The 26,539-nt window shown below is 31.7% G+C and overlaps 1 protein-coding gene across 2 annotated transcripts in view; it reads right to left on the minus strand.

Moving 5' to 3' along the window:
- Nucleotides 1-2,028: 2,028 nt before the first annotated feature.
- The window catches only part of LOC114325293 (transcriptional activator protein Pur-beta), a 34,777-nt gene continuing 10,266 nt past the window's right edge, over nt 2,029-26,539 (minus strand). For both annotated transcript variants that reach the window (XM_028273315.1, XM_028273316.2), the window contains 5 exons: nt 22,432-22,544; nt 16,914-17,016; nt 16,503-16,811; nt 9,390-9,577; nt 2,029-3,831 (listed from right to left, as the gene is read on the minus strand). In XM_028273315.1, the coding sequence (XP_028129116.1) occupies nt 3,787-3,831; nt 9,390-9,577; nt 16,503-16,811; nt 16,914-17,016; nt 22,432-22,544 (758 nt within the window). In that variant the 3' untranslated portion in view covers nt 2,029-3,786. The remainder of the gene's footprint in view (nt 3,832-9,389; nt 9,578-16,502; nt 16,812-16,913; nt 17,017-22,431; nt 22,545-26,539) is intronic.

A 26,539-nucleotide genomic window follows, 5' to 3' on the forward strand; every position in this document is an offset into this window, starting at 1 on the left:
ACTTGAGATTAATAATTGGAAGAACAAAGCAAGGAACAGAACAGAATGGCGAAAAATCCTAGAACAAACCAAGACCCAAAAAGGGTTGTCGAGCTACTGATGATGATGATGATAGGCAATACGTAGATAACGCCAAATGGCATCGTCCCAGAAATACGAAACACACCATAGTATGGTGTCTTTCTCCATATTATGACGGTTTCGGCAGCGAAAGTGTTAAATTATTTACAGTTTAATAATAAATTTAATAATAGTTTAATAAATTTAATTTTAGACTATTTAAAAAAATTATTTCGAGTTTAGGTCTATTTGTAATATCCGACAAATAAAAAGCACTACTTTAGGTCAAACAAGAATGATTTGATAATTATTTAAACAACTAAGATAGATAATATAGTAAATAGGACTTCTCCTGGCATAAAGTAGATGATTCAGTAGAAATCTGATTACTGCAAAAATGGGAGATGTCAAATAAATAATATATGTAGAACCGAGATGACATTTACTTGATGGAAATCCATTTTTATATGAAATAAATATATTCAAATTGTAGTTTTGAAAAATGTCTTCTATATTTACTTATACATGGCAAGTAAGTAAGAAAATACCCCAGACTGCATTTAAATTAAAAAAGGTTTTATCTGTACATTTTTGTGGTTTATATTAACCGTATTTTTATATTTATTGACTCAATTTATTAAATTCAACAATTAATTTTCAAAAATTTGCTTTTGTTATGTATCATCATCATGATGTACGGAGTTGAGTCGTGGACTCTCACAGGCGCTACCTGCAAGAAAATTGAGGCTTTCGAAATGTGGCTTTATCGTCGAATCCTGAAGATATCTTCTACCGACTCAGTGACTAATCAGGACGCCTTATTACGAATACAAAAAGGAAAAGAGCTGTTAACCACAATAAAAACAGCTAAAACAGAATACCTTGGCCATATCATGAGGAAAAGCTAGTAGATATGGATTGCTGCAACTAATTTTACAGGGAAAAGTAGAAGGAAAACAAAGACCATACGGCGAAAAATTTTCTGGCTGAAAAATCAATGCATGTACTTGGAACACAACATCCTTAAATATTTTCAGAGCAGCAATGTGCAAAGTACAGATTGCCATGATGGTCGCCAACATCCGAAACGGATAGGCACTACAAAAAGATGTATCATCATTTACGGTACATCTCAGCTCCGTTATGTAACATAAATTAATATTAAAATTATGTCTTCGTATCCTTAGTATATTAGATGTTCGGCACAACCTGTTCTTTGGTATGTACGAGCTCTACGGTGACACCTGAAATCTGAACAGGCACATTGTGGTGAAAAATGCCATGTATAAGCATAATGTGAAAATTTTTCAAAAATATATTTGAATTTATTTGATTTGATATTAGAATAAAGGCGCCCGAGCTCTTCTTTATCCCTGGAAGCACATTTTATTCATCTGCGCTATTATTAAACAGAAATAACTGTGATGAAAAAGACAGTTTATGTTTCCTTTTGATTCGGAGGCGATGCAAAATCTCTAGACAGCTGTTTCTGTTGTACAGACTTCTTCAGTAGAGGTGCGTGCACGTGCACACCTCTGAAGCAAAACGAAACCAAACTGCCTATGTATGTGGAATTTCAAAAATAGTTTAAAATCCACTTTTGGGACGCTGCAATGACATCTCAAAGAAAAAGCGAGAAATAACTGTTTTTTGATTTCTTGAAAACTTAAAAGTAAGTGCCTTAAACAATAGATTCTTTGCCTCTGCAACAATAGGATAAAGAAATTCACTTGTGTTTAAATTCATTTACACAAAGAAAGGAACTAGAATATGAACATTTCGTTCAATAGTGGCCACATTACTATGCTGAGTATAAATTTTGTAGGTATGTCGCCAAAAGATTCTCCTATAGATAAGATTATAAGATACATTAAATTAAATTTAAGTTTCATCTCAAATTCTGTTGTGTTAGACAGGAGGAGTCCTTTGTTATATAAAAGGAATATAATAAAATTAGAGAAGCAAACATTACGATGTGATTCGTTATATTTTTATTTTTTCAGTATAACAAAAGATTAATTTTAATACAATAAAAATATTAAGCTTTCTACACTACTACAAAGATTGTTTTAAGGGTATAACCTACAAAAACAGCCTTTAACATAATAGAGTTATTTGACAGGGCTGGTCTGATAGGTATATGTTGCTGCAACTTTAGTGTCGATTATGGCGTTCTTTATAGGTTACGAACTAATATACAATATTTGTTGTAGTGTTATTAAAATAATCACAGATTATCGACGATGTTTGACATCGTCATAATATTTTGAAATCACAAGAAAGTGGTGCCCATCAAACCTTTGAAAATAAAGTAAGCCTTTGAATAAACAATAGTCAATAGACCCGTAAAGTTGGGTAACCTGACCCAACTTATCAGGATGTACTATGGCAATTGGCAACCTTTATATAATAAAACAATCTGTATTAATGTAGATCGTTCGTCGTAGATAGGAAAAGGCCTTTTTACTGACAAACGAAATCAAAGAAATGATTTGGCTATTTTGAAAACCGTTAAAAAATTTGCATGCATGTATTAAAAAGTCAAATAACTAGATTTTACAATATATTACTACTGTGTAAATGGGAGTACAGTATTAATGTATTGTCTATTTTTCGTAACGGGAGATTACAATTTTGTAATACAAGAAACAATTAATGCCCATAAATCCAGTCATACTAAACGTAGGATGGGTTTGCCATATCGGGCATATCCCCACTACTGTCGGGAATAATCCAGACATAGAGAGCAAAAAAAATATATTGAAGAAGTATTCGCAAAAATTTGCAGAGGCTTGCAGTGATGATCGTTTAAAATTTACATGTTTCAATACAGAATAGGAAGAAAAATGTGTCGCCACAGACTACAAGGAAATGTTGCGAAATTAAATGGAATAAACAAACGAAAACATGGAAAACGCCATGTATCAAAACGGCATTCAGAATAATTCATATTGTTCTAGAGAATACTGGAGTGATTACTTAAAAGATGCGGGCACATTTTTTGGTTCTTTCAATTTGGTTTATTGTTTAATAGTGCCATTAATTTGCATTTCTTCTCTAATGATGGCCTCGTGTATGTCTTGAATTAAAGCAGAAGTAAGGTGAAGAAGTAAACTTAATACGTTTGTAATGTGAAGAACCGCGAGCAATTGCGGAATTAAAAAACTTCGATTATTTAATGGAAAGACGTAAAAGATTGTGTAAAAAGTACTTACTTTCTGACAGCGCTAGACGGTACTTTTGGTACCACAGAGAACTTAGTTCGCGTAAAATAAACCTAATTCGCAACATTTAACTCAAAAGAGTAGTACTGGGTGCTCCGCGTATAAACTACCCAAAAACCGTCTATCGTGACCTTCTCCTATCTGTACAGAAAGTATCATTCGTGTAACGACTATGGTTTACTCAAAAGTAAAAACATCACTACCGTAACAACTTAAAACAAATAAATACATAAATAATTTAGTATTATTTTGTAACATATAATAGAGAATCTAACATTTATAGTGTTTGTAACACTGCACAAAAGAACCAACTCCTTGAACTGATCAATATTTTAGACAGTGGTCGATTTCTCAGCCTGGCATTCGAAAATCACACATTTATTAATTGAAAGAGGGGAAAATTATTTTTCTGTTTTTGTGGTTAAAAAATCGACTGCTGTTCCTATCCAATTTTTTAATTTGTTATATTAATAAATCTAATAGTCTAAAATGGCCTGCTAGCCTACTTTAAACTTGTCCCGGAATCTTGTTGGGTGTTATTGCCAACCTAAAACATTCAAATATATACATAAATTAGATTTGACTAGACCTTAAATTAATTTGTAATGATACATTGTTTTAGGACTCCGTGTAGGACAAACTGACTGAAGAAGTTTTCATCCCCGACACGGCGCGTCACAATGGCTAATAGGGAACGTTATATGGATGTATAGGATAGGTTCAAATAAGGTATAACCAAATAAATATCCGCCGATCAACTGAAAACATGATATAGCGGCTGCAATTCTATCATTAACTGTAGATTTGTTGATTTAACACATTCGCTATCTATCGAAAATGATGGAACTCGGCTAGGAGCCATTTTGTTGAATAACACCTGACTGAAGTAACCATATCACTCGCTGGCGCGTAAACGGCACCTGACTGAAGTAATCTTATCACGCGCTGGCGTGTGATCTGCAGCGAATGTGTTAACATGACACAGAGCATCACATACACACAAACACAAAGTACACATGCACACTTGTACATCTACACCTTGCTCAAGAGGCAAATAACAAGACACCTGCACCACAACTACCTTATAATTCCACAGTGAAATTTTTGCTTGCACAAGTGCTATAGCTCAGCAATTAATGAATGTGAAAATCATTAAGAACATTGGGAGTACAAAATTGAAAAAAGGTTAAAAAATGACTGTTTTCTATAAATTAGATGTTAAATTACTACGTTAAACAGTTATTCATTGCTGGTTTTTGTTACATGGTCAATTCTTCTTGTATCAACCAGTCTCGTTATACAGGGTGTCCCGAAAAGATTGGTCATAAATTATACCACACATTCTGGGGTCAAAAATAGTTCGATTGAACCTAACTTACCTTAGGACAAATGTGCTCATAAAAAAAGTTACAGCCCTTTGAAGTTACAAAATGAAAATCGATTGTTTTCAATATATCGAAAACTATTAGAGATTTTTTTTGAAAATGGACATGTATCATTCTTATGGCAGGAACATCTTAAAACAAAATTATAGTGAAATCTGTCCACCCCATAAAAAATTTATGGGGATTTTGTTCCCTTAAACCCCCCAAACTTTTGTGTACATTCCAATTAATTCATTATTGTGGTACCACAGAGAACACATTATTGTGGTTAAACACAACGTTTTAAAACTTTATTGCCTCCTAGTATTTTTTCGATAAGCCAGCTTTTATCGAGATGCGGCTTCTTTTTCAATGTATTTACGTAAAAATTTTATGGGGGTTTTGTTCCTTTAAACCCCCCAAATGTTTGTGTATGTTCCAATTAAACTATTATTGTGGTACCATTAGTTAAACACAGTGTTTTTAAGACTTTTGCCTCTTAGTCTTTTTTTATAAGTCACCTATTATCGAGATGTAGCTTCTTTTTCAAAATATACCTAAAAATGTAAATTATAAATAAATTTTCAGATTATTAACAGGTCTCTATAATAGGTCTGGATCCCGCGTATGAAAAAAAAGTTGATTAATAGCAAGCTGAAAATTTGTTAATAGCTTAAGGGTGTCTAGTCGGATAAACTTTGATATATGGGAACACTGGAACAGGGGCAGTTTTAATTGTGGAACAGGTTAAAAATTTGGAACGGTCAGACCACGAAAACGGCACATGTATTTTGTCCGACAGAACAGACTTAAACTCTCCGAACAGAGATTAAACTCTCATGCAAAAATCAGACTGCTATTTATCACCAAATGGGCCTTTTAATGAGTGGAACATGTAGAATATGACAGGTGATAAATAGCAGTCTGATTTTTCATGAGAGTTTAATCTCTGTTCGGAGAGTTTAAGTCTATTCTGTCGGACAAAATAAATGTGCCGTTTTTGCGGTCTGATCGTTCCAAATTTTTAACCTGTTCCACAATTAAAACTGCCCCTGTTCCAGTGTTCCCATATATCAAAGTTTATCCGACTAGACACCCTTAAGCTATTAACAAATTTTCAGCTTGCTATTAATCAACTTTTTATTCATACGCGGGATCCAGACCTATAACTGTATTTAACCATATACAAATATGTGGTAGATTCGACTAATATTCAAAATATCTCGATAAACACTGACTTATCGAAAAAGTATTAAGAGGCAAAAAAGTTTTGGAAACATTGTGTTTAAATAATGGTGCCACAATAATAATTCAATTGGGACGTACACAAAAGTTTGAGGGGGTTTAAGGGAACAAAACCCCATAAAATTTTTATGGGGAGCACAAATTTCACTTTAATTTTTTTTTTAAGATGTTGCTGCCATAAAAATGCCACATGTCCACTTTCAATAAAAAATCTCTGAGAGTTTTCGATATGTATATGAAAAAAAATCGATTTTCATTTTGTAGCTTCAATCAATCTATTTTTGACTCCAGAATCTGTGGTATAATTTATGACCAATCTTTTCGGGACACCCTGTATAATAGGCTCATCTCTTACAATATGTCTATTGTAATTTGGAGTTGAAAAAACAATTTTGTTTTACTATATATATTTGGAGTAAGAAGCTTCCTATATCATGATTTAGAATAACCAGGAAAGTAGCAAGCAACGCGTTACATACTAAATCTCAAAGCTGCAAATTCATACAAATCCTCCCACTCACACATTCCTTCTCATTTTGCGCAATCCCACATTGGTCAAGATTGACACATACACTTAACATTGTTGAATCTCTGGAATATGTTTGTTCTTGCGTGTTCCTAATTAATCCATTCCTATCCCTATACTAAAACATTCTATTCCTATAATATGCATTCTATTCCTTCACCATTTGTATCATTATTAATAAGGCTTAATAAATATTTCAATGAAATTTACCGCTTAAAAGTAATAAATAATAAAATAATTGCAAAATATTGATATATTTTGTATACACTTTAACAAACGAATGCATTCAGAAGAACAGCAATTTAAAAGTGTGTAAAATTGTGGAAAATTGAAATTATGACACTTATCAGTTGTCATTTTAAAAAAGTATTTAAAACCCAGCATAGGATTCAGATGTCTGGTTGCTGGCACCCGTACCATAACTAAACTTTTAACATCTTTTTGTGCTGTCTTTTTAAATGATTTTTTAAACTTTTTTTAAGTCTTTAAGTTGTGATGAAAAAATTTGTTCCTCTTTTATAGTGGTATCTATTAAAATTTGATGTAAGTTAAGACATTTTACATTTAAATAATTGCTTACATTAATTTATTATATTGTAGCATAGCTCTGAAGATGAATTTGTAGGCCAAAAGCGCTCAGCTAGGAATTTAAATGCCTTAACCTTTAACTACACGCGCTGGCGTATTTTGTACGCCAGATATAAGAATTCTACTGCAAATATATTTAAAAATTTAATTTTTGACCTTGTTTATGTCTCTAACCTATCAGTGGAATGTGCTTTACAATTTGGTTTTAGTTTCGTTATAATCGGCGTTCTGGGAAGATCGTAATTTACAGTTTATTATTTGTTGTTTCCGGTGGTGCACAATATGCGCCACAATTATATTAATATAAGTAGTAATATAAGTACATATTTCAATTGTTTTTTAGTCATTATGGCACAAAATATATTTTTCTTTATAAACAATACTTTTTCTCCCGTAAAAAATCACATTTCAAAAAATTTTTTATTAGCAATTTTATTTATCATGGAATCCAGTTATTCCATAATTCCAGTTATAAATCCCAATTGGCTTACTGAGAAGAAACTCCAAGTATTCACTGATGCCAAATTAAGGTTTATAACAAACAACTAAGTGTATTTTTTCAAAAAAAAAATAAACAAATCCGCTGTTATTGTGTATTTTCTTGTGGCGTATAAAGTACGCCACGCGTGTAGTTATGTCATAACTTGATGCGCGGGTAGTTAAAGGTTAAACACTTTTAAAGTACTTTTCTTTCCAATTAGCCCGATCAGGGAACGCAAAATTTTACGAAAACCTCCAAAAAAATAAAGGAAGGATGAAAATTTGGCAATAGGTAGTTGAAATTGGAAAAAATTTTACAAAAATTGGAAAATACGGGGTGAAAAAATATACGTTCAAAATAAGTCCGGAATTGGATAAAATGATTAATTCTAAGTAACTTTTGTTCTATAGAGTTTTTTTACTAAGTCAATACTTTTTGAGTTATTTGCGAGTGAATGTGTTCATTTTTAACCAAAAAAAAAATGTTTTTGGACGGTTTTTCGGAGATAACTCAAAAAGTAAGTATTTTAGCGAAAAAAATATTCTTAGTAAAAATATAGCTTATAAAAAATTTTAAAAAATGGTGTATGCGTGAGGTCTGCAGACCCAGAGAAGCAGAGTTGCAGCTAATCAAATGTAGGTTCTTCTTCGTCAAATTCCAAATCGAATATTTCAATGTGAAATAACCAAAAAACGGAGCACTTTTCGGGGAAAATTCATTACAACTTTTTTAAAGTGTTTAAAAAAAGGTTTATTTTTGTTTTTTAAAAAAACTTCCAACATTAAAAGTAAGTGAGTTACGCTCAAAATATTGTTGGTCCCTTTTATTTTTTGGTAAAAAAATGGCGAAAATCACCCCTTAATTAGCTTCTCAAATAAAATTAATCGTTACCGCTTTACAAGTTACTTTTTTTATGCATTGTTTATATTATATATAAGTTTCATTGGTTAAAAGTGCTTAGTTTTGAAAAAAATTGGGTTTAAAATAAATCATTTTTTTTTAATTTTGAAAAAAATCGTAATTGTTCATGGAATTAACTTAAAAAAATTAGGAATACCAAGAATCTCAAAGAGTAATAAAATGTACGTTTTGCTTTTCTGAATATTTTTGATTTTTTGTTTTCTTGTTAGACAAAAATTTTTAGACGATTTTTGAACCGGTGAAACTTACAGATCATATAAATAATACATAGACAAAGTAACTTGTGAAGTGGTAATGTTAAAACGTATAATATGTGATGCTAATTAGGGGGTGATTTTCGCGATTTTCTTACCAAAAAATAAAAGGGACCAACAATATTTGGAGCGTAATTCACTTACTTTTAATATTACAAGTTTTTTTTTAAAACAAAAATAAACCTTTTTTTTATACACTTTTGCTTCGTTTTTGGATTATTTCACATTGAAATATTCGATTTAGAATTTGACGAAGAACCTACTTTTCATTAGCTGCAACTCTGCTTCTACTGGGTCCACAGACCTCATGTATACACCATTTTTTTCAATTTTCGATGGGCTATATTTTTGCTAAGAATATTTTTTTCGCTAAAATACTTACTTTTTGAGTTATCTCCGAAAAACCGTCCAAAAACATATTTTATTTTGTTAACATGAACATATTCAGTCGCAAATAACTCGAAAAGTATTGACTTAGTGAAAAAACTCTATAGAAGAAAAGTTGTTTAGAATTAGTCATTTTATCCAATTCCGGTCTTATCTTGAATGTATTTTTTTCATCTTCGAGAGGGGGTATTCCCTCCATTTCTGTACAGTGGAGGGGATGTAGAATTGTAAACTTTTTCATCCTTCCTTTATTTTTTTTTTGGGGTCAGATTGTTCTTTGATCGGGCTAAATACATTACAGTAATATAAATAAAATACAGTAATAAAAAAATGACTTACCAATGGATGTGGCTGATCTTGGGAAGCAACACCTCCACCAGAACCTTGAGATGGCTGCTTGATCTTGTCACAGTAGTCACTTAATATATCTCTGAACCTTTGCCAACTCTTTTCAGGTACGGTAATAGCTGTTCTGAAATTAGTTTTCACTTCGGAGATGCGCATGTATACACCGCGGTTATTTTGTCCTGTAAAAGGGCGTTGAATCAAACATGAGAATGTAACACAGCTTCTAATACTACAAAAATTCATACAACTTTATTAATCTGTAAAAATGTTAGTTCGTAAAGGAAATGCAGGAATGATGACCAATAGAAAATTAATAAGCCAAAAATTAATTAAGGAAATGTTTTTAATAAGTTAAGGGACCATTTTTTTCGAATCCTGAGAAAACTAATAAGTATTTTTGAAAAATTTAAACGCAGAATGAAAGATTACGTTCTTACCGAGGGCTGAAAGTCCCTGAAAACTTCTATAATGTTTATTTTAATAAGTTACAGGGGTGAAAAACTAAGAGAAAATATAGTGTAATTTTTAATTTCAAATATCTCATTCAAAAGAAACTTTCTATTTATTCTAAGGGACTTTCGGCCCTCGATAATAATTTAGTCTTTCATTCTGCGTTTAAATTTTTAAAAAATATTTATTAGTTTTTTCAGGATTCGAAAAAAATGGACACCATGTCCGTGGTGATATTTTCCAAATCGAACATTCGCTATCTTTGTCATACAATAGACCAGGGCGCATCTGTAAAAAAATTAGTACATTTGGACGTTGAGAGGTGACTCAAATTTTTTTGCAGAAATTGCTTGAAAATAACTCAAATAATAATATTTGAGTTATCCTCCCTCTCAAAAAGGTCCGGAACATTGTTTAAATAATCAAAATGTAAAAAAATGAAGGAGAAATTCGATTTTTCTCTTCGTTTTTGATTATAACTTTAAAAGTATTCATTTCCGAGAAAAGTTGTACTGACATAAAAGTTGCATAATTAAATTTCCTACAATATAGAATTGGTTAAAAATTAAAAAAATAGTCACCCATGTTGCAAAATAGCAATAATTGCGAAAAAACCCATACATAAACAAGTATTCGCATTTTACGTTCTTCAACCATTTATGCTACACTTAGGAACTTCATATTTTACCCAGAAAAACTTTATGATATAGTAAAACAACACTGTAAATTTCATTAAGATCGGTTTAATAGATTTTGCAAAATAAATTTTGCAATCCAGCTTTCGCAAAAAAAATTCATTTTTTCAAAATGTTACAGGACTGAAAATAAAGCAGATAGCAAGTTGAAATTTTTTTGCGTATAGAAGTGTACTGTACCTTTCATAAGCAATTTACAAAATTAAAATCGATTAACTACCACGGCGTCAGGATTTTTTTTAAATAAACATTAATTATTGGTGCTACGCCCAGGACAGCGGATAGTTTGCTCTGATTGGGCATTCCAATGACCTTTGATAATGATTGATTATTTTAATTTTTATTACATTTCGATATAAATTAATAAATTTGTTTATTGCAAAATAAAAACACATACTGTATCCTTTGAAATAACACTTTTTTAGCAAAAACTTTCTTTGTTCATATATTTTAACTTAGAGAGTGAAAGTTTATTATTTTTAAACATATGCAATTATTTAAACAATATTTCACAAACAATAATAAAATTAGTTTGATTTTGGTGGAATTAAAATATTAAAATACAACAAAATATAGAGTAAGAAAATAATATATTAGATAAAGATTGGAAGAAATTTTGGTGGAAATCAACTTGTGTGAATCGAACACCGCTGTCCTGCGCGTAGCACCAAAAATTAATGTTTATTTAAAAAATTTCCTGACGCCGTGGTAATTAATCGATTTTAATTTTGCAAATTGCAAATGAAAGGTACAGTACACTTCTATAAGCAAAAAAAAATCAACTTGCTATCTGCTTTATTTTCAGTCTTGCAATATTTAAAAAAAATGAATTTTTTTTGCGAAAGCTGGATTGCAAAATTTATTTTGCAAAATCTATTAAACCGATCTTAATGAAATTTACAGTGTTGTTTTACTATATCATAAAGTTTTTCTGGGTAAAATATGAAGCTCCTAAGTGTAGCATAAATGGTTGAAAAACGTAAAATGCGAATACTTGTTTTTGTATGGGTTTTTTCGCAATTATTGCTATTTTGCAACAAGGGTGACCATTTTTTAAATTTTTAACCAATTCTATATTGTAGGAAACTTAATTACGCAACTTTTATGTCAGTACAACTTTTCTCAGAAATGTATAGTTTTAAAGTTATAATCAAAAAACCAATAAAAAAAATCGCATTTTTCCTTCATATTTTGACATTTTGATTATTTAAACAATGTTCCGGACCATTTTGAGTGGGAGGATAACTCAAATATTATTATTTGAGTTATTTTCAAGCAATTTCTACAAAAAAATTTGAGTCACCTCTCAACGTCCATCTCAAAACAGATGCGCCCTGGACTACAACGCACTGAGTCAAATAGAATATGATGACAAGACAATCACAGTTTTAAATATTTGACATGGGATCGGGAATATTTTGAGTTGTTGATTAAATAATATTGATAGTGTATTTGATAAATAATTGATTTAAGACGTGAACTTAATAAAAAGTTATTTATTGTTTATTATTAATTTATGGAAGATCCAAGTATTTTGTTGTTAAAGATGTTCAAAATTGTAAGCGTTAAATAGTAACAATATAATATTATTAACAAATCACTTTAACACTTTTCCTCTTTTCTCGATTGAGTATTAGTTTTTGCTGTACATATAAATTATTATAATCACTAAATACATAGTTAGTGAAAAAATTATCACATTTATTAACTGAATTAATAATTTGCAATTATACAAAAATAACAGTTATCCAAGAACATTCAAAAGCCATCTCTTTAAAGTTAATGATGACATTGTCAAGCAGAATGACATTCTAGTAATGTTTACATATCGATACCACGTAATTTGCCGTGTAAAGACAGAAAAAATAGGGATAGTCGTAAAATATTGGCGAATTATGTACCGATGGCCTTAAGTATATAAACCAAAGATTCATAGAAAACTGAGAAAAGTGATGTGAACAAAAATGACAAAATGAAACTACATAGTTGGTATAAATAGGGTACCATTAAAATACATCCAATTTACCCTGAAGACGTATGTATAGATATAGAAAAAAGATACAAAACCAATGAAGAAGCTAATGCATGCGGATCTGGGTGAATACTTTTCTGCATTTTAGGCGAACACTACAGGGAGAAATCGACATTGTACCGAAAACAACAAATAGAAATAAAAACAATAAATTACCTGGTGAAGACAGAGCAGCATTCGAAATAAAGCCATAGTAGAAATAGGTAATGACACAATCCATAAGCAATGTCTCATGCTTTGGTAACATGATAAATAGCCAAAGAAAGGGTGTGGAAGGAAAGGCTCATTGGCAGAATGTAGCAGCTACAGAACAATAGCTTTTATGTCTCATGCAAGTAAGATTCGACTTCATATCATATGCTAGAGCATAAAACCTTTCTTGCTAGCACATATACCTGATGAACAAACAGGGTTTGTGCCTGCAGTAACGAGAGAACAAATTGCAAATGACCGACAAATAAAAGAAAAATAATACGAACTTAATGTTAAAAAAATTATGCTTCGTCGATTACACTAAAACATTTGAGATTGTGTGAACTTGAGAAGACTACTGTTGGTCCCGGAAAATATGGGGGTTTCAAAGTATCTGATTCCGCTTCTTAAAATTGTGTAGCGATTGAGAAATTTCTCATGGTTGGTATGCTCCTTTAATGAGAGCGCCAAAGAGACATGTATACATTTAAAACGGGCTAGAAGATATACGCCGGCAAAGCGAGGTAGCGCGAACAACCCACTTCATGTCGTAGGTAGGGCTTTCTCAGCACAGCGTTGCCAAAGTAGATTTAAAAAAGAAAATAACAAAGTAGAAAAAAATATAATATTTATTTAACTTATTGTAAACGAATATAATAAACAAATTATTTAAAAGAAAAAAACTTAAGTAAAATATTGTTTTCATCCATTTTAAAAAAATGTCAAAACGTTGAAATATAATTCATCAATTAAATATCAATCCACTTTTTTTTAAAATGGGCGAAAACAATATTTTTTTACTTAAGTTTTTTTTCTTTTAAGGTACACTTTATAGGACCAAAAATAATCATTTTTTTTTGAGAACTTTTTTCTCAGAACCTTGATTACAAATGAACATAAAACTTTTTACATATGAATCTTTAACTCTTAGAGAGTACAAAAAATTAATCTTTTTTTATTTGTGCACTTACACTAATATTGTAGAGGGCGCAAAAGTCGAGGCCTCGAAAAATGACGGCGGACAGTTAATCTCAGGATTAATCTGAAACAAAAAAATCGTACTGCATGTGAAAAAGTAATGTTCCTTACGTGACAATTTACCACAATTTAACCAAAAAATAAAAAATAAATATTTTTTAACCATGAAAAACTGAAGAAAAACGGGTGATTTTTTCACAAAAATTTTTAAAATTTTCGTAACATCTTTCTTTTGCGGAATTTTTCATTAACGGTGGTAAATTGTCACGTAAGAAACCTTCCTTTTTCAAATACCGTACGATTTTTTTGTTTCAGAGATCCCAATCCTGAGATTAACTGTCCGCCATCGCAGCTACTTTTTTTCGAGGCCTCGACTTTGGCGCCCTCTACAATATTAGTGTACTTACGCAAATAAAAAAATATATATATTTTGTATTCTTTAAGAAGTAGATATTAATATGTGAAAAGTTTTATGTTCATTTTTAATAAAGGTTCTGACAAAAAAAATCTTGAAAAAATGCTTATTTTTGGTCTTCTAAAGAAAGTGTACTAGTACCTTAAATAATTTGTTTATTATATTCGTTTACAATAAGTTAAATATTATAATTTTTTCTACTTTGTTATTTTCTTTTTTAAATCTACTTTGGCAACGCTATGCTGAGATAGCCCTACCTACGACATGAAGTGGGTTGTTCGCACTACCTCGCTTTGCCGGCGTATATCTTCTAGCCCGTTTTAAATGTATAATAAATACATGTCTCTTTTACGCTCTCATTAAAGTCGCATACCAACCATGAGAAATTTCTCAATCGGTATATGAAAAAAGACAGAGACAGTTTCGCCATGTTAATCGCCAACGTCAAGGGGACTTGATAGGGCACGTTAAGAAGAAGATATGAAAAAAGTTTCAGAAAATAAAGGTTCTTTCCAAACAACTTAGACCAAAATCTGGTATGAGATAAGACTGTGGTACATCACCCGTACTACACTGCGCGCCAAAATTAACGCATATGCGATAATATATTATTGTTACCTCCGGTATATTGTAAAATTTATCGAAAGAAGGGTAATAAACGCTGGTGTTTTTATCATTTTTTGCAAATTGTTTAATATGCTAGTTGTGCTTCATTTTAATTCAAATTTAGTTGGGTTGGAGTATGTTGTGATAAAAGTTTAAAGGCGTTTTTCAAGTTTATTAAGTTTTTTTTTTCTTTTAAATGAACCACCAGCAGCAAGAAAATCGAAAATCACTGTATTAGAATGGTTACTCTTCGCGAAGAAGAATAAAGTCAAATAGACCTCAATGAACGTTAACGTCACTCAGTCAACCATTTAAACACGTTTTTCTGTTACTAAAAGGAACTCGAGAAGTCCCTGTCAAGGCCGTAGAAGGGTTACAACTCTTAATCAAGACCGGTTTTTGACACTTCGTACAGTGAGACAAAGGTTTATGACCAGTACTTCTCTACAAAATGAATTTTTGGATCGTTATAACTTTAGAATCAACCAAAATACGATAAGAAGACTTGCCGAAAACGACCTACACGCCCTGGCAGGGCACCCACTGGCCCATTATTGATCAGAGACCATAGAAGGCAAAGACTGCATTTTGCTCGTGAACATGTTGTTTGTAATAATGACGATTGGGGAAGAATGTTGTTCACCGATGAATCCAGGTACTGTCTTTTCTGATGACAGGTGGAACGGAGTGTACAGAAAGCGTGGGGAACGCTACGCACAGTGTAACACCATAGGGACTGCACAGTATGGTGGTGGCTCGATAATGGTGTGGTGTGGGATTAATTTTAAGGCTCGTACGGAGTTAGAATAGATCGCGGGCGGCTTACATCACACAGGTATGTTACAGACATTTTAGAAGAAAATGTCGTAGCATTTGCACCATTTATTGGGGATAATTTCATGCTTATGCAAGATAATGCCAGAACCCACATGGCAAGAATTGTGCAGCAATATCGTCAGGAGGTTGGAATTCCTGCCATGGATTGGCCTGCAAGAAGTCCTGACCTCAACCCAATAGAACATGTTTGGGACATCATAGGCAGACGACTATGACAACTACCTAATGCACCAAACCCATTAGATGAACTGTTTTTGCGGTTGGTTGAAATTTGGGATCAAATCGATCACGAAGAAATAAGAACAGCAATTCTCAGTATGAGAGATCGTTGTCAAGCAGTAATAAATGTCAGGGAAGACAATACTCGGTACTAGTACTTTCTTGAACTTTAAAATTTTCAATTCCATCATTTATTTATGATGTTAGTTTGTTTAGATGTTTAGATTTATGATGTTATATTGTTTATTTCAATACATTTTTTTTAAGAAAAGTTTTTTATTTCAGATGTTCTAAAACCAATCTTAAAGCCCAGAAGAACAAACAAAAATTTTTTAATTACAACTGAAATTATAATTTTAAAACTATGTGTTAATTTTGGCGCGCAGTGTATTTAATATATGGGGGAGCATGTTATGTCTTGGAAGGACGGAGAGACGAAATAACGATAGGTGGCAAAAGAATGGCGAAACTTACATATGCAGATGATACCTAACATTAACCTGCTCAGAAGAGAGGTAGTCCACGATTTCCCTATACTCTTTTGAGAGTAAACAGACAACACAACAAAACTGTCAGTGCTGGATCAAATGTATTGATATTAGAGATTATATTAAACAACAAAATTTGTTTGACAGCACAAACTGTCGTTTTCATTCAATAAGGCCATCAGATTTACTTACCTATATCAAAATAGAAGTTTTTGTTGTCGACGTGCATATGTCTACCTTCCGGCAAGTCAGGCTTGTAAGAATGTTCATCAGTACTGAATTCGTCAAGTAGATCTGTCAGAGCATCTCTGAACTCGATCATACCCTGTGCGGGTATAGCCACCTGACTGCGTGGCCCTCCTCTGGTGATCATCTGGGAAACTCGCAAGAAACGTCCTCTTGAATTTTCCTTTAGGTCCAAATAATATCTGCGATTATCCTTGATCATCATTTCGCTTTTAAGCTTACCATCTTCTGGGACGTTGTCAGGGTTTGGGGGTCCTAGAATAAATAAAAAAATTCGTTAAGACACAAACTATTGGTAACATTCAAAATATTTCTTCTTCAAGTTATATATAAGAAAAGCGGCACGTCTTTACTTACCAAGTGAAGAGTAGAAGTCACTGAATGCGGAAAGGTGGTCTCTGAACTCAGCAGCAGTTGAAAGAGCAAGGAAAATTTGAGATCGTCGTCCATCGGCTCCGATCTAAAAAAATATTAATAATATAAAAGCGAAAATCCCAGTATATAACATAGTTTAAAAAAACAAGTTTACAAAAAAGTAAAAAATTTCGAGTGTATGATGGAATAATTTATTTAAAAAATCTAAAATCCATCTAAATGGATTACAAATCCTTCGGAATGTTTTCAGTCCAGTCAGGCGATCATCAGTTAGCGCTAGTTAGTAAACAGAATTGCTATTTTATTTTTTAATCAAAAGTTAATCGGGTTCAAAAATTGCAATTTTTCGATTTTTTGAAAGTTCAACCACGTGTATCGCGAAAACTATGCATCCTACGAAAAAACTTGTAAGAACATTGTTTGCTTATAATGACCCAAAAAATACAAAAAAATGTTTTGTTTTGCGAGACATCGCTGTTATGTAATTCCTCAAGTTCTTTGTTTATAACAATCTTATCGACATCCGGATCAACTGTTGCCCAAAAAATTCGTGTTCTACGCGTCAAAATACATAAAAAAACTTGGGTAAGTCGATCTGAATAAAAGAGGCCGTTGTACCCCCCTGGCGACAGGACTAAATATCCAGGTAGCTGACACCTTTTTTAGTTATTGTAGACCTATAAGAAGAAAACGTACCTGTTTCCTGCCTACAGTTCGCGTCCGTTTTTAATTACAATTAACAATTTAGTGCAAAAAACGTGATTTTTTCGATTTTTTGCACCCCATTAAAAAGCTAAATAGATGACATAAAATTACAAAATTTGATTTTTTAGAACATTGAAAAAGCTTCAAAATACCGATGTTTGAATGTTAAAAGTCAATTTGTTGTTTCGCAAAATAAATGAAATTCGATATTTGTTAATAACTATTACTAAATTTAACTGAAAATTTTAGGGTTTCACCCAAAGTTAGGTATTTTGGTACTTAACAAACCCTCAAAATTTGAGACCGATCCATTAATTAGTTTAAAAGCTGTTCTATTTGTCTATCCCAGAGAGAGACCTTTGTTTTGCAATAACATAAGACAGAAAATTATGAATATAGGGCAATTCTGCGTATGCCAAATGAAAGTAGAAGAGTGATAGTATCAAAACGTATTAAAAAAGATAAAAAAAATTAATTTATATAGTTAAAAATCCTAATGTAAAATTTTTGAAATTTTGTAGTTTATACGACATTTAGAATAACTTTAAAAATATTGTCAGTAGAAACAATCTTTTTATACATTCGAAAAGCTAGTATTTTCACACGAATTTTCAAATACAAAAATTTAGCCTGGGTTCATTTGGGACAAAGTTAGCCAGGTGTTTTTATTTAATTCACAGCTAATTTGTTTAATAGTTTAAGAAATCTCCTTGATGCCATTTTAAAGAATGGAATTTGTATTTTTTGTTCAAAAATTTGAACAAACATTGTTCCTTCACAGCACCCTCTACGAATTTCCAAAAATGTAGTTCAAACAGTTACTAGGGGGAACAAATCCACCGAGTTAAAATACCGAAAAAGTAATTTCAAACTAATACAATTTTCTGTACCTCCGGATCAACTCAATGGATTTTGATCTTTCTTTTTTTAATTTGTATGTAATTTCTGCATACATTACAAATATGCAATTTGTTTATAAAGTTAATTAATTAACAGTGTAATTTGTTTAAACAATTCTTGAAAAAATATTTTTTTCCAAAAATCTATTTTTTAATCATAGTATCATTAATGATCATAGAAAAAGTTAAAGTACACGTTAATAAATAAATTCTTTTTATTAGATAATTATTTATTGAAGATAATTTATTTATTATTACATACCTTAACTGTTTCTATTTATGATTAAATAATGATAGTATGATTAAAAACATGGATTTTTGGGAAAAAATTATTTTTTTAAAAATTGTTTAAACAAATTAGACTGTTTATTAATTAATAAATGTCTAGACAAATTGCATATTTGTAATGTACAGAAAAATTACATACAAACTAAAAAAAGATAGATCAAAATCTATTCAGTAGATCCCGAGATATAGAAAATGATAGTAGTTTTAAGTTGCTTTTTTAGTTTTTGAACTCGTGCATTCGTCGGCTCCCAGCTCCCCGTTCACTTAGCGTTACTATAGTCACCAATTGAACTACATTTTTAAAAATTCGTGTAAAATACCAACTTTTCGAATGTGTAAAATGATTTTGTCTACGGACAATATTTTTAAAGTTATTCTAAATGTTTATATAAACTACAAAATTTCAAAAATTTGGCATTAATATTTTTGACTATATTAGCATTGTTTATATAGGGAGATAGTTGGTCAGCCCAATAGAAAAATTTGTTTGATTCAAATTGAGACAGTCACCAGATGTCCCCACAATTTCTGTCAGGGTCGCAACATCAAAATGCATAGACACCAAGTTGGATACGATCCTATTCATAACACCCCAACTCGCATACATATTAAGAAAAATAAATATATATGGAAGAATATATTTAGAAATTGAATTAATGATGTCATGCAACTATACATTATATTATACTTAAGTTGGAAACATATGGGAAACTTTTTTGTTATTCATTTTAGGAAAAAAAGTTATTCTTTATAAAAAGTTCTGCATGCTCTAAAATCTAAGATTCAATCGTCAGATATCAAGTTTTGTCAATATTATACGAGGTATGTCAAAAAATATGAACTTCTTTCAAGAGTAAAGTACCTTTATTTCTCTCAATATCGAAAATTCTTATTATGAAAAGTTGGTTGGAAATAAAAACTAAGATCAAGTATGCAATTACATGCTTCTAATTGAAAAAAAAAATATTTTCCAAATTTTTCTCAAATTTATTGATACTTAACTTCGTTTTTATTTATTACACATACGATAACTCTTTTATTATTACTTTTACGAAAAAAAGGTATTCTTTATAAAAAGCTCTATATATCCTAAGACCGAAGATGCAACCAACAGATATCACATTTTATTAATTTTATACGAGGTATGTCAAAAAATATGAATTTCAGTCAAGAGTAAAGTACCTTTATTTTTCACAATATTGAAAATGGTTATTAAAAAAAGTTGTTTAGAATTAAAACTATGTTTCAATATGCAATTACATCCTTCTAATTGAAATATTGTGAAATATAAAGGTACTATAATCTTGAATGAATTTCATATTTTTTGACACACCTCGTATAAAATTAATAAAAGTTGATATATCATGGTTGTGTCTTAGATTTTAGAACATGCAGAGCTTTTTATGAAGAATAACTTTTTTTCGTAAAATGAATAATAAAAGAGTTATCAAATTTGTAATAATTAAAAACGATGTTGAGTATCCATAAATTTGAGAAAAGAGTTTTATTTATTTTTTTTAATTAGAAGCATGTAATTGCATATTTGATCTTAGTTTTTAATTCCAAACAACTTTTTATCATAAGAATTTTCGATATTGAGAGAAATAAAGGTACTTTACCCTTGACCGAAATTCATTTTTTGACATAGGGGCTGTCCATTAATCATGTGATACTGGAAAGGGGGGGAGGGGTCCATAAAAAATCACGAAACATCACAAGGAGGTAGGGGGGTGTAATAATATATCACGTGTATTTTTTTCGGAAAATGCGCGATACTTAACCCGTTACGTGTATTTATTTTTTGTCAATTGCGTACAAAAATCGAAAGCGGCATTGCTGTGACTAATATTAAAAAAAATCCATTTCTCTTTCATAACATACACAACCCAGCAAATTGGTTCCACCTAAATTATGTTGAATGTTATGATAAGGAGCGACCCATTTCAAAGCCTTTTTTTGTGAATGTAGCATATGTTTCCACTAAATAGGAATACTGACCGGGACTCTGTCGGCCTCTCCGACTCTTTATTTATGAGCCTTACATGTGTTTTACCTACTATCTGATGAATTGGAAATTCTCAAAATCCTGTCAGTTTTATTCCCTTGTTTTGTCACTGAATACAAGCGTTTAAACTGTTTTTAACTTCCTACTTTTTTCATCACAATGTCTAAGCTAGGTGATCTCTATAAAGAACTATTTACAGAGTATAAGAAAGGAGAAAATCCTGGTGTTGCTCAAAAAGAATTAAATGAATTGTGGGTTAACGGGAAACAAAAATATACAAAGGAAGAATTTTTGTAGATACTAAAAAATACACGTGATATAGGGGGTAGGGGGGGGGTTACTTTTAAACCTCAGCATGTATCACCAAGGGGGAGGGGGGGTTAAAAAATGCCAAAAAACAACATCACGTGATTAATGGACGGTCCCATACCTCGTATACTATTGAGAAAATTTAATATCTGATGATTGAATCTTAGGTTTTGGGGCATGCAGAACTTTTCATAAAGAATAACTTTTTTTCGTAAAATTAATAATAAAAAATTTGCCCATATGTTTCCAACTTAAGTAGACATGCTGTATATAATAGCATGACATCATTAATTCAATTTCTAAATATATACTTTCATATATATTTATTTTTCTTAAAATGTATGCGAGTCGGGGTGTTCTGAATAGGATCGTATTCAACTTGTGTCTATGCATTTTGACGTTGCGACCCTGACAGAAATTGTGGGGACATCTGGTGACTGTCTCAATTTGAATCAAACAAATTTTCCTATTGGGCTGACCAACTGTCCCTATATAAACAATGATATTATGTATATAATTTTTTTATTTTTTTTAATACATTTTGATAGTACATATCACTTTTCTACTTTCATATGGCATACGCAGAATTGCCCCATCTTCATTATTTTCTGCCTCATGCTATTGCAAAATAAAGGTCTCTGGGATAAACAAATAGAATAACTAATTAATGGATCGGTCTCAAATTTTGAGGGTTTGTTTAGTACCCCAATACCCAACTGTGGGTAAAACACTAAAGTTCTAAGGTAGTTTTAGTAAAAGTTATTAACAAATAACGATTTTCACTTATTTTGCAGTTTGCGTAGCAACAAATTAACGTTTTAACTTTCAAAAATCGGCATTTTGAAGGTTTTTCAATGTTAATAAAAAATTAAATTTTGTAATTTTATTTCAACTACATATTTAGTTTTTTAATAGGGTGCAAAAAATCGAAAAAATCGCGTTTTTTGCACTAATTTGTCAATAATTAAAAACAAATGCGAACTCTAGGCAGGAAACAGGTAGGTTTTCTTCCTATAGGTCTACACTAACAAAAAAGTTATTTCTTATTTCCCTGGAGTACTATGCAGTCTGGCCATCCTCTACACTCACTGTGGGACCCATTTTCGCGCTTCATTTTACTGCTCTTACAGCGCCGTAAATTGTCGCTTGTCTGAGCGTAGCCTCTTTTATGAATCAACATCGGTGAGACGCTTGATGCCTGTGTCGCGATAGGCGTTTTAAATGCATTTAATACTGTTTTATTAAAATGCGTTAAGGAGTCCATATTTTTATCAACAATTATAAAAATACGTACCTCAGCAACCTTAATGAAGCGGCCTCGGCGATTCTGTTTTACATCTAAGTAAAAACGTTTGCTTTGGATCTGCAACATCTTGGTAGCGAGCTCTTGCTCGACTTGCTGCTGACCTAAAATTTAAGTTTTATGAGTAAATATTAATTTAAACCAATCATGCTAAATTGCATTGAAAAGAGCATGTATTACAGACTTGGTTGATTTTAGTTTATTTGACTTTTTAGGTTTTTTGATTATATTAATATTATCAATAATAATTAGCACAACCCTTTCGATACTGTAGATATCTGGGATGAGTGAATTTTCCTCTAATGGAATTTCTCCCTTACAATGGAGTGAATGAGCTGTATGCTTAACACGTTGACGGACAGAACGTCTATAGGCGTCTAATTTCCATTGATGTAATGTGACACAACATCTATACATAGACGTTGCATTTTTTCCTATTCTACTTTGGTTGCGAGTCATGGGTACTAACAGAACGACAAAAGAGTAAAATACAGGCAGTAGAAATGAAATACCTTAGACAAGTTCGAGAAGTTACCAAAAGAGATAGACTACAGAACACACAAATAAATAAGAGAAGACTTGGAAATAGAGTCAAAGTTAGAATTTATAGAGAGAAGGCAACTCAGTTGGTGGGGTCATCTTCAGAGAACGGAACAGACAAAACCGGTGAAAGAAATTTGGCAGGCAAAAACGCAAAGAAGAAAGAAGAAAGGTAGACCACGACAAACCTGGGATAGAACACTAGGCAACATAATTGAGAAAAGGGGAACAACGTGGATAGAAGCAAGGACGCTGGCTAGAAATAAGAAGGAATGGGTCAAATTTGTACATAATATAAATGTATAGCAGTTATTAGTTAAATTTAAGATTAAGTTGTTTTTGTATTGTATTATAATGTAACATAATGTAATGCATTGTCACCTTACACCACTATGTGGTAAAACGGTTTTTTGAAAATATATATACTTTGTAAAATACATATAGTGTCACAACACTTGCTTATACATTTGACGCACTGTCCGTCAACGTGTTAAATATGAACAATAATAATAACTGGGAGATACTTCAGCATATAAGTCACCTAGGGCTCGATGCCACGAAAGAGTCCTCCAGAGCTCAATCCTTCTGACACAGTACACAGTAAGTATCTGGGATGAGTGAATTTTTCCACATGACTTAAATATAGATTAATAAGACTATTTCATATCAATAATTTTACTGCCACCTGGTTTTTTAATAATCACTCATGCTAATTTTGTCTAATACATAATATCTTATAAAAAAGTGTATGTATAATATAATGTTTAAAAATATTTTTATTATTGAATAATTCAATATACCTATCACAAAATTGTCTTTATATTATTTACAATCTTTTGCTGAGAAAAACTTCATACAAGCAACTCATATAGAATAGAGTATAGATTAGGCAAAAGAAATGCAGAGAAACCCGATATTTTTGTATTAACTATGAAGAAATCTATTTTTTCTATGGCCGTGCTAAAGGAGCCACTGTCACGCACGCATTTCGTTTCCGAAAGTTGCACTTTCCCGCACGGCGTGCGGGCAAGTAAAATACCTTGTAATATGGCATTATAATATATTATAATTAGTGTGACCAACTAGCCCGAAAAATCCGGGACATGGCCCGAATTACGAAGTCGTGTCCCGGCGTCCCGGACAATGCTTCCGGGCCATCCGAATTTTCAACGTTTTGGTAAAATTCTATTTTGAAATTTTGAATACGTTATTCTTCTAGGAATTCACATCAAATTGAATTGGTGGGACGAAAAAAAGTGGATAATTTCTAGAGTGTAATACTAATACCACATCCAAAACGCATGCATTTTATATCGTGGTATTATAGTTCTACGAAAACTAAAACGGTGGACTTTTTTTCGTTTCTGTATTTTAATTATCGTCCTCTGAAAAAAATGGCCCGATTTTCTTTGAAAAGTCCCGGATTTTAGGTATTTTTTTCAGCCTTGTCCTGGATTCGACTGAATTGGAGTTGGTCACACTAATTATAATACATGCAATAAACTAATATTTAGATATTATTTACTAATTTATTTCAAATTTATCTTATTGTGTTCATGTTTTAATGAAATTAGCGCGATAATTTGATGAAATAAAATTAGTTTGACATAATATTTAAAAGTCAAATCAGTAGTCAATTACAATGGTTTTGAATCGTCGTCATGGAAACCAATATCGTCGTCCTGGTAACCCATTATATTGAAAGTTTGGTTTTGACAACCTTGTCAAAGAATTAATTTGTGTATTTTCACTTCTAAATAAAAATTGATATAACTATTTTTGTGGCTTTTTCCAAACGTACGGCCCTAGAAAAAATATTGTTCCTAACTCATGCGGAAAGTGTCTTCCCCGCACTCGACTGCTTGCCTGAACTCCACTATCGCGTCGTTCGGGTCAACGGCAGTCTCGTGCATGAAAGTATCACTTTCCGCACTAGTTAGGAAATAGTATATTGTGCAACAAGTGCAGAAAGGTACTAATTTCTCACGAGTTTGAAAAGTTGCGGTACGAGCGCAAGCGAGTGCCGCAATTCAAACGAGTGAGAAATTACCTTTCTGCACGTGTTTCACGCTATACTTTTTCTACAAGCACAGTTTTTCCTAAAAATAAAAATCACAATTTCCAAACGACGATTAATTATAATAGGTACCTATGTGATAAATTTTAAACTGTATTTAATTAATACCTACTAATCAATTTAAATTCCTTATACCTAAATAAATTGCACAGAAATCAGTTAAAAAATTAATGCACTGCCTTAATTTGTTTAAATTTAAACAATTATTACACATTATTGACATTATATTTATGCAGTCACGTTTTTACACAAAACCTACTTCATTCGACGTCTCTTGCACAGGTTGCTAAATCCTTATTGGTTATTTGATAATTATAAAATGTTTAATAAGAATAAAATTGTAAAATAAAACAGTTGTAACATCCATAATTTAGTTTCTATGCTATAGTTAAATATAATAATTGTCTTATAGGTTATATATTTCTCTAAAGTTTAACCACGGATGTAAACAGAATATAACGTTACTCAGAATGCGGTAGTCCACGGATTTAAACAGAATATAACGTTACTCAGAATGAGGTAGTCAACTGTGCAGAAAAGAACTTTGCGGCACAGAAACGTCACTTTGCGGCACAGAAACGTCACTTTTCTGCACACTAATGTCAAATATCTTATACTGTGAGAAAATATCAAGTTTGCTAACATAAAACCGTGCAGAAAAGTGCACTTTGAATAGTGGTTGTAGAAAAATAACTATTCTGCATAGAAACTTTTCAAAATACATCAGGACAAAAATATTTTTGTACAGTTTGTCAAACGTAGGAACAAGTTTAACAAAATATAACTATTTACACATAAAATTTCTTTTTAATTATGACATCAAGAGGATACACAAGCAAAAAACAACAATTCTCAGAAACAGTCGGCAAACACTCATTCCATCAAAACGCCAATGAGAACAGAGAATTTTTAATCAATTTTGCCAGCAGACAAAACATGAAGCTAAAGATTCTTTGCACACCTGGATATACATAAAGCAATATGCATTATGTCAGGTAGAGTAGTCATCAATCAAATTGATCAGGTCTTGATAGACAAAAGGGCTACCACAAATAATCTAGATGAAAAAAGATGAAGGGGAGCATGTTGTGCCTCTGATCACTGAATGGTGTAGATAAAATAGCAGGATCTCAAGAAAAAACGATAAGCAGAACCAATCAACCGCACAGCAGGCACTGAAATACTTAACAGAACTACGTGACAGAAATGACTAAATAGTAATAAACATAGACAACCTACATAGACTATGCCGAGCAGTAAAAAGAAAAAAAGTATTCAACACAACAATAAAGACCATGAACAAAAAGAAGAAAAAGAAAATAGCAGAGTGGCATAATGAAGGTAAATGGTACACAAAAAAAAGTCAAGCACACAAAAAATATATGGAAAGGAGAACTAGGAAAAAAGACAAGTTTTGAGGAAGCATGATGGAGGGTGAGTAAAATATGCAGAAGAGAAAAAGCAAATTCAAAGATGATATTT

Source organism: Diabrotica virgifera, chromosome 3, assembly GCF_917563875.1.
Source record: "Diabrotica virgifera virgifera chromosome 3, PGI_DIABVI_V3a".
Classification (NCBI taxonomy): Eukaryota; Metazoa; Arthropoda; class Insecta; order Coleoptera; family Chrysomelidae; genus Diabrotica; species Diabrotica virgifera.